This window comes from Cygnus atratus, chromosome 4, assembly GCF_013377495.2.
Source record: "Cygnus atratus isolate AKBS03 ecotype Queensland, Australia chromosome 4, CAtr_DNAZoo_HiC_assembly, whole genome shotgun sequence".
Taxonomy (NCBI): Eukaryota; Metazoa; Chordata; class Aves; order Anseriformes; family Anatidae; genus Cygnus; species Cygnus atratus.
The window spans coordinates 8,960,868-8,970,791 of record NC_066365.1 but is presented as its reverse complement, the minus strand read 5'-3'; the positions used below and the strand labels follow the sequence as shown (position 1 = coordinate 8,970,791).

The following is a 9,924-nucleotide window of genomic DNA, read 5'->3' as shown; positions in this document are numbered from 1 at the left end:
CCACAATGACGGGCTTACAGCATGTAAATACATTTATTCTATATGTAAGCAACAGAAATAGCAAGAAACCCAAGTAACAGACATGTTTTGCTCTGTGCGCATCCCAGACTCCAACATGTCTCATGAGTGTCTGCATTTCTGTCAGCGATTCAGAAAAGTCTTAGTCTCCCATGGAAGCAAATCTTGACACAAGAGACCCTCACTGCCTCAAAACTTTCAGGAGTCATTAAAACAATACTTAGATCTTGCACTGTTTGGTGTGATACAATGGATTGGCTGTGTCAGTTTTTTTTTTTTTTTTAACAAAACAAAACAAAACAAAAAACAAACCCAAACTTACCCTATACACTGACGGCCACCTTTACAAGAACACAACACAAGAAGAACTGAAGAAAATCAGGTGAAAAGGACTGCCTCCAATAGTGTTTCTAACTCAGAAATCAAAGGTTTTCCTTGAAGTCAGTAGATATTTTATATATATTTATATAATATATATATATTATTTATATCACTAGCAATCAACATGTAACGAAGAGATGGTGTGAAGAGCAGCAAAACTGCTACAGCACGCAACCGAGGGTGGACAACCAAAAGGATAAGCACTTAAAAAAGTAGCAACAACTGGAGGATAAGAAGCCTGCAGTCATTTTCTAAACCAAACGTGCTCACCGGACACGAAAAACATTACAATAACTCGCAGGAGCTGGTCCTGTCTGCCAAACCGATGGGCCGTTTGGAAGAGCTGTCCCGGGGAAACCCTTCTTGCCGGGACGATGTTTCTCCGGCCAACGAAGCCGTGGTCGCGATCGGGCGCTGCCCCACGAGATGGCAGTGTGTCCACGCACTTCAGGCAGAGGGACCACCAAAATGCATCGCCAGCACGGCTGGCTGGCCCTGCTCCCCTCTCTCCTTTCTTGGGGGGACACCAGGGGGTCCAGAGCCCCGTCCCAAAGCCCTCTCCCCAGCTGCGCACCCTGCCACGAGGCTTGGCCTCGGAAGAAATTGAAAAAGAAGAATGAGTGCGGGGAGCTTTAGCTGGGGAGGGAGCTCATGCGAGCAGCGATGGCAGAGCTGCTGCGATGAGATGTGGATCTGCGGAGGGACCGAGGGGCAGCTTGCGTGGTCCCTGCAAAGGCTGACAGAGCAGCGGAGGGAGAAACTGACGTGGGACATCAGCAGGCAAGGAAAGGTTTCTGAGCAGGCAGGATGGAAGAAGACCAGCTCCATCTCCCTGTGATGTCCTCCACTGCCATTCCCTGTGGATACTCCTCCCTCCATATAAATCTCTTTTAGAGCAATAGAAGGATAATGCCCCAGATTCAGAATATTTTAAGAATATTAATCATCAATTTCCCTTGAAGAGTGTATTGGGGGTGGGATAGGTCAGATAGCTGGCAAAAGGAGCATCGTCTTGAAGTGATACAGATAGCTATGGGACACTTCTCTGCAAGGCCCCAGGGAGAAGGGTGCACACGTTTCCCACCTAGCAAAATAACACAGTGTACACAGGGAGTACAAGTGATCCTGGACGCCAGATAACAGACTGAGATGAAAAGGGGAAGGAGCTGAAAGTTAAGATCATGCACCTGCCTTGGAAGAGGAGTCACACAGGAAGAATGCACAGGAACGGTGAAGAAGCACACACTAGATACAAGTAGTTACACCTGAATAGGGCACAGGAGGGAGAAAAGCTAAGCCCTGGAGCTATATTATAGCTCCAAGATGGGTAAAAAGCTGCAGGAAAAGGGCAGAGCTGGAAGCCCCAGTCGAAGCCTCCTGAAGTTGAAAGCAAGATTTCCATTAGCATTGCAGAGTGCTGCATTAGCTGCCCAAGGTGAAAAACAAAATGGATGTTTGTGGAAAGGATGCCCTTGTCATCTCCGTGTTCACAGAAGGAGGGATTACACAGGCAAAATGTGCAACTTTCAACTGATGTGGAAAGTTAAAATTTATGTCCTCTGGTCCCTGGATTTGACTGGAAGTCTGGTTTGCTAGCTGCTGGGTAACTGCTGAGAAAAAGAGTGCTTTGTGAACACTGCCCAGCATGTAATGAAAGCACCGCTGGTGTCAGAGAGCTGAGAAATTAAAAACAAAACATCCCAAGCCTATGGAAATGTCAAACGGGAAAAAGGTCAGATGAAATTTTCCTTTCATTTTGACCAATGACATTTTCAAAGTTACCTTTAAAGTCGCAGTTTTGAAAGCCTTGGGAAAAGCAAACAAACAGACACAAACAAAATGACAAAAATAAATAAAGCCAACAACAAAAACCAGCAGCTCAGGTCTGAGGAAGAACATGAAGTGGGAACATGTGTGGCGTGGATGGGCTGGGGAAGAAAGTGGACAGCGGACAACCAGGGCTGGCAGTAAAAGCACTGCGATGCGATGCGCTGTGCTGTACTAAGTAGTCAGTCTTTTCACGGAGCAGAAAATGAAATATGTTTGCAGTGACAACTGATAGAAACAATAGGTAGCTCCTTTTGCCAAGCTCCCGTATCACCTGTTTGCGGTGGCCAGGAGGGACGTGGCAGAGGGACAAACGTTCCTGGTGGGATAATACAGAAGACATACAGAGGCCACACTGAGCACACAAATCGGGTGGTCAGCATCAGCACCTCCATACATTGCATGCCTTTGTCTGTACCTGTGGGCTCTGTGTATTTGGACTGGGAGGATGGATAGGGCCAAGCAAGACATCACAGCCACTTAGGGTCAGGACTGCTCCCAGGACAGCAGATCGGGGTGGTGCCAAATGTCCTAGCTGGCTGCAGAGAGGGGTGCAGGGCTAGAGCCTTTGCAGGCACAGCTCAGTGACTTCAGTGAAGCATCAACAATTTGCACCACCTTTGCGGCAGGCATTGAGCACAGCAAGGACAACACGGGGTGAGCAACCCTTGTGGGCCGGCAGAGGACTTTGGAGGATGGCTGGAGAAAGGAAGGACAGCCGGCATACAGAGGTCTTCTAGCATCTTAGAAGACCTTCAGGAAGGGGAAAACAGGCTCAATAAAAATGGGAACAACTCATCCTGCTGCTGACAGAACTACAAATAAAGTAATAATGATAATAATAATAATCATTATAATCCTTGCACTAGATACTAATTAGTAAATAATTATGATAGCAAATGCTCTTTTTTTTTTTTTTTTTCTGGGTTTCTCCCCCCCCCCCCCCCCCCAACTACTTGGAATTGCATATCTGGCCCCACCATATCACAAAGGGGTAGAAAGGGTCTGGTTACACTTTGAATTGAGAAAAATTGACTCCTATCCTACAGTCCCCACTGCCCTACAGCCTTTTTCCACAAAAGCTCGGTGGGGCTCCCTCGGGGAAGGATGGGAACAGTACATGTGTTCCTGCTTAGCACCCAGAGTACCTGCTTTCCAGATGCACACCTATAAACACAGATTTCTTTTTCTTTTTTTTTTTTTTTTACAGGTAGGTCTAGGAAACAGAATAATGACAGGAGGATCATTGTGAGACAATTGATGCGTGGAATTGTAGCCAAAATCTGAATTCACCAGAAACCAATAATCTGAAATAGCCACAACCAACTGTCCACAGCCTTGTCTGGAATGGCTTTAAACAAAAAATATAAAGAGCCATGGACAGTCTCCTTACCCCTGTCCAGAATTTGATGTAAACAACATCCATAGAAACTGGGATTGTTAAGAAAGTTTATCCATATATCTGGATAGCAATAAAAAGCGTTTCCTAGGAAACTGTAAAATCCTGTACCAAGCAGTGTACAGCCAAGCCAAGAGGAACATTAGGTTGATTTATATTTTCAAGGTACAACTTTGCATGATTTCTCTTAGATCCTGTGATAATGTACAAGGAGAGCACATGTGAAGGTCAGGGCTGTATATTTTTTTTCTGTTTGTTTGCTTGCTTTCTTCTCTGAAATGTCTCTTGTGTAACTCATTGGTCTGGGTTTTCATTTCAATTTTCGTTTGCAATAACAGGGCTTTACCGCTCCCTGTGTCTGTCCTTCCTGTTCACGCCAAGGCTGTATCAGTAATTTCCTTCTGCTGCCAAAGAAACCACGGTTTCATGTCTTCCCATTTCTTCCAGAACTGCTGCCAGCATGCTCAGGTTGCCGTCAGGGAAATTCTGGGCTTCCCAGAGATCCAGGATCACCCCGGTGGGACTCGATTTCGTAGCAAAATAATTTAGGTACCTGCAACAGGCCAAAAGGAGACTTGTTTTTATTTTTTTCAGCTGCATGAATTTATACCCAGATACGTCCAGGTTCAGACCATCCCCAGCACTGTCAAGGTGCTCATCCCTTGTCTGATCACTCTGACCAGCCTGTAGGTACATCTGCTGTCACTCAGCTCAGCAGGGCGTTTCTGGGGCCCCTCTGGCACACACCTCCGAGGGAGTTTAGCTTGACCCTGCTCACCTGTCCAGTTTCAGCTTGTGGGCCAGCATCCTCCAGTCATGGCCCCTGGTCTGGGGTGCATCCAGGCTGCTGCAGAGCTTCTGCCGGATCGGGAGGGGGATGCTGAATGCGTTGGGACCAACTATCGTGGTGATGGTGCCTGCTGAGTCCATGACGGGGTAATCGATGCCAGTTGGCTCCTGAGGGTTGAAAGAAGGAAAAAAACCACAACAACACCAAAACAACAACACCAAAAAACAACAACATCAAAACAAAACGAAAATAACAAAAAACCTCCAGCAGTTTTGCTGCTGAATGCAAAAACAATCACAGAAGTGTCTCCCCTAAGACTCATTGCTTTTACTTGCATTAGAGGGGCAGCAGCGCTCTGTCAGTCAAGCATCTATGTTAGCAGAAAAAGAGAAATATTTATAGTCAGCTTTGGGTAGACAGCAGATTTTTATTCTATTTTAATTTTTGAGGGCAAAGATTACTGTAGCTAGACAGCATTGTGCCTGGCTTAATTAATCACTTTCTGGAAATAAAGATCAAGCATTTTGACACATTTCAGAGCAAATTACTACTACCAGGGCAGAACTGAACTTTCCTGGCTAGGGTGAAAAAATAATCTCTCAGAGGTCAACGAGAGATGGTTAATTATTTGGGGCAGAAGCCTGGAAAAAGAAGCAGGAGTGACTTGTTCTCCTTCCACAGCTCCTATTTATGTTTTCAATTTCTCTCATTTGCAGTGCGACCAGCCTGAGGTGATGCTGGCAGAAACAGGGGAAGCAGCTTTGTCCCTGCCTCTGCTGGAGGAAAGCAAAATACTCGTCCTTAAATGTGAATTTGTTTGTTCCTCCTTGAGCTGTCTGGCTGTTTCGTGTCAAACTGGCTTCTGGGAAGGCACCATAAAACTTGAAACTGTCTCAAAATCAGGCAATGCCCTGCCTTGCAAGCTGGCCTGGCCAGCCCCACCATTTCAGGCCATGAGCTGTCCTCCTCCTCCTCCTCCTCCAGCAGCAGGGGCTGCCCAGGAGCTGGCAAAAGTACACAGATGCCACCACAGATGCCTCTAGGCTCACCTGTGCTGGTGGGTCAGTGGCTGCAGCTACAGGGTGGTGGATGTTAGCATCACAGACAGTCCACCTTCCCTTTTTATTCCTGGCCACGGCATGCAATTGACACACTGAGATACTGTAGTGGTGACCTAGGCACCAGAAGAAACTGTGAGGAGCTACAGTTAAGTTTCCTAATGCTTTTCCAGGTGATTTCTGCCACCAAACCAGCTGAGATTTTGTGGCTTTATTATTATTATTATTATTATTATTATTATTATTTATTATTTTTGGTAGAAGTTGACACAGTCCTGCTTACCAGCCCTTAGCAGCCCAAGGTCCTCATTTGGGCTTGGGAATGTCAGTTGGTGTCAATCACAAGGAGCTATTTTGCAATGGGCAGCCTTGATAACAGTGGTATTATTCCCTCTATTCATCCCTGATGGATGCGATCACAGCACAAGACAAGAATATTATCCCGTTTCCCCTGAATCTATTACCAGGCCCTATTACACAGAAGCAGCTGAAGATGATTATAGTCTGTATTTGCATTTCATTAAAGTTACTCTCAGTTCTTTCTCTTCTCTGTTAGGTTAAATTAGAGATTACCTCAATGCAGCACTTACTACAATAATTGTTTATGATACTTGTTTTACCATCTGTCTTTAATGCTGTGTTGTCCCCAGCTGAATATGTAGCTTTACACCCAATAACCAAGCAGATGTTATGGGTAATGACACACACCGCTGGGGCCCTACACCACCAGTAACTTTTGTCTGTCACCTCCCAGCCCTTCCCAAGTCAGTAGCCACTGAGGTACTGGTGCTGCAGGACGAACTACTCCAGCTGGGTGGTAAGGATGCCTCCAAGTATGCCTCCTCTGCTATCTACCTAGCGACTCATTTTCAAAGGGATTTGGAGACACAGATGAAAATAAATTAGGAAGGGAAATAGTAAACAGAAGCGATAAAAGATGAGGATGTGATCTAGGTTTGCTGTGGGAGGTGGTTTAAATTCCCAAATGCATTTTGCCTAACACTAAATCTTTATAAAGAGAAGGGAGCAGCCTTCGAGCAGGGTGAATTAGCTTTTGGGACCTGGGGTAATTTATAATGCAATTCTATTCTGTTTCTCTGTGTTGGCCCAGTAGCAGCTAAGGGATGACAGTGACCTCAAAATCAAGGCAGCATCCAGGAGGTACTGGGCACAAAAGCCACCAGCATATCCACTGAAGTCGATGGTGCTTCACACCTGAATGCATCACTATTTCTCATCTCTAAGCTCTGCTGCCCCAAGGAGCTAAAATTTTTCAGCTATGGCAAAGATGCTCCAAAACTTATGATCATTTTTCTACTGGAAAATGTCAGCCAGCAAAAGAAGAACTGTCAAAGATAATAGCCATGATTTGTAGCAGTAGCAAAGTCTGAGGGGAAAAGTCTGTTGCAAGTAGACCATCTGGTATTCCCTATCCGGGAGCCAGGACCACACAGTGCTTTGTGAGAGGCATTAGGGAGTGGTAGGCAAAGAGCTCCTCCACGCAGACACGGAAAGGGGGTACTAGCAGGGAGACCATCACTGCCTCCCTCCTTGAGGGGAGATGCTCCATGCCAGATGAGAGGATACAGAGAGAAACTAAGGGAAAATGCAAGAGGAGATATAAAGCGACAGCTTAATCCACCCCTTCTGTTCATCTCAGCAGTTGGGAAGAAAATGGGAAGTACAAACCAGGTAGCAATGGGAAGGGCTATACATCCTTAGCCCTCCCATGTTTACACACTGATGTCTCTTACCTCTGACACGGAGCAGTTCAGCTGGAAGATCTGCCCTTCTCCTTCGACTTGCCGCACGCAGAGTTTGCAGACCAGCTCCAGGGTATTGAGGCTGAACCTTTCCAGAGTGAAGGTGCAGTGCAGGTTCCTCTGGCACCCGCTCCAGATGTGGTAAAAAGAAATCTCCTGCAGGAGAAAAGCAGGAAAAAAAAAAAAGGTAAAAAAAAAGTCAAGGAGGCTTTTTTTTTTTTTTTTTAAAGTATCAGTCATTTTCCACAATCCCTTTTCAGTCGAGGATTGGCTCAGCTCCCACATGGCCTTGAGAAGAGGGAAGTAGGGCACCTCGCAGGACCAGAGCACAGATGCTGTATGACTGGAGATGGTCAGCTCCATGCTACTGGCACTGCAGATGGTCCAGGAAAAAAATGTCCACACTTACTGTTTTTTAAACCATATGTCACTGTATTTCTTTAAGCCTCTCCACTAGGATGCAACATTTGTGATGCTCACCTGGTATTTAGCCAGTAGTTTGCTCTTCCAGAGAGAGTGGGCAATGTCATGAATGGACAAGCGGAGGTTGTGGGTGCTTCCCTTAAAATGCAAAGTTTTGGGTTCCTCCAAAAGCTGCCCACCCATCTGCCGCTCGAGCTGGAGGACCTCCTGCAGGATGGCAATAACAAGAAGAAAAGTGGTCAGGTAGTGTCAAGACAACATTAAGCCGTCAACCCTGGTCTGCTGATTCCTCACGTCTGACTGCTGTGCATGCTGTAACTTGTATGCTAGATAAAACATGCACAGATGCCACATGGCGTTACATTTCCCTGTGACTTGCACTAGTGGATCTAAGGATAATCTCCTTGTCCTCATCACACAACAGCAGCCCAGGAGGGATACAGGCAGCCTTGTCTCCTTTCGGAGACACACTGTTACCTGTCGTGTCCAAGGCACAGCAATCTTAACAGCATGTGATTATATCGAATGCAAAGATTTTGGATATGGAGATATATCCATCTTCTCCATTGCTCACCAAAGTGGACATCTAAAGCATCTTTACTATTTTGCTTCAGGAAGTTCTTATTTGCATAGGTCCTGCTGATATGGGACCTGTGGATGCTGCTGGTCCGGCATCTGGCAGCCTCCTGGCAAGCTGCTCTGTGACAGATCCGTACAGACGCCTACTCCGAGACTAACCACTGAGTGGGATGGAATCAAAACAAGAGCAAGACACGATGACATAGCATTTTGTACATACAAATACATAGGTTCAGGGTTACTGAGATATTGATTGTGTAATTAAAACCTACTAAGCCAAGAGCCTGGTCATTTTCTGCAGCTAAAAATAAAGACATGCCTCTAACTAATGAGACCACAGTGGACCGTTGTCTACAGAGAAACAGCCTAATTGTAATCCACATGGAAGGAGCCAGTACAAAGGCACCTACATGAGCTTCATTAGAAACAAACACTGCCAAACTCAGTCATATTTAATTACGAGAGCCAGCCAAACAAGCAGTCTCACACAGCCAAAGCCAATCACATACAGAGTGAACACACGCAAGGAGTGCAGGGGCACACAAAACCGGGATGCTAGCCCAGGCTAACTAAAGGAGCCTCTGATTTAGCTAAGGGTGAAACAAGCTACTCTTGATCATGTTTGTCATCTAGTTAGCATAACAGAAAAGGCTATGTCCCCAGTGAGCCCAGTACCTGAGAGATCCCAAAGCTAAAACGATGTTTGCTTATCAGCCATTAGAGGCAAAGAGAGAGAATCAGGAAACCTTTTAGATTAAGGTTACGCCAATGAGTCAGTTCCAGTGCCCCCTAATTACCTCGTCAAGACGTCTAAAGAGCAATCGATAGCAATTATCTGATTACTGTAGATCTTCATTATGTCCAAATTACCTCCCTGGAATGACCAGAAGGCTGGCGGCACTGCGCGCTAATTGCCGGCTCCCGCTCTCCACCCACGGCCAGCCTCAGGGCTGTGCTGCCGTGGGGACAAATATCTCAGCATCGCAGATCCAGGTACCTGGTCCTATTGTCAGTAGCCACTCTGGTTCACTATAACCTCTCCAACTGGAAGCCCACGCTTCTCCCATGCTGCTCAGTTAATTAATTCAGGATTAATTTATAGCCACCATCACCCTTAAGACCTGCTGGTGAGCTTGAGCCATACGGCGTTTTATTTAGAGCAGTGCTCATCCTCTTGGCTGGCACCTCCATTTCCCTCATGAGCCAAAAGCTGACCTAAGCATCACTCATCCCATGCAGTGGTGGCTCCTGCCACCCTTCCCATCGCCTCTTGCCTCCCCTGCGAGCCAGGACTTGCATCCTATGCTCTTCCCAGGAGAGAGAACGGCACAAGACATTACTCCCTCAACAGCAGCATTGACACAGCCACGGCCTGTATTTGGAAATAGCTTCCTCATTAACGGAGCACAAGCATGCAACAAAAAAGGCATCTTTGTTAGAGGGACAAATATGCATTAAATAACTGAGAGAAGATGACATGTCTGTTATGATTATTTTTTTTGGAGAACTGTTACCACACAGCATGAAGCAGGCTGGGGGAAGCCACCCTGCTACAGCCTAAATAATTCACTTACCCCTGGTATGCCTGGCTGCTCAGCCACCACACCCAGCTCAGACACCTCAATCTCAAAGCCATACGTGAATAAATAGATGGGAATAAATCAGCAGGATTTCTTTGTAGCTATG

At 46.2% G+C, this 9,924-nt stretch overlaps 1 protein-coding gene across 2 annotated transcripts in view; it reads right to left on the bottom strand.

Moving 5' to 3' along the window:
- Positions 1-3,432: 3,432 nt before the first annotated feature.
- The window catches only part of UNC5C (unc-5 netrin receptor C), a 252,247-nt gene continuing 245,755 nt past the window's right edge, over positions 3,433-9,924 (bottom strand). The window contains exons 14-17 of one of the 2 annotated variants that reach the window (XM_035572335.1): positions 7,717-7,866; positions 7,228-7,392; positions 4,404-4,582; positions 3,433-4,178 (exon numbers count right to left, since the gene is read on the bottom strand). In XM_035572335.1, the coding sequence (XP_035428228.1) occupies positions 4,013-4,178; positions 4,404-4,582; positions 7,228-7,392; positions 7,717-7,866 (660 nt within the window). In that variant the 3' untranslated portion in view covers positions 3,433-4,012. The remainder of the gene's footprint in view (positions 4,179-4,403; positions 4,583-7,227; positions 7,393-7,716; positions 7,867-9,924) is intronic. The other variant, XM_050710351.1, reaches the window with a different exon arrangement.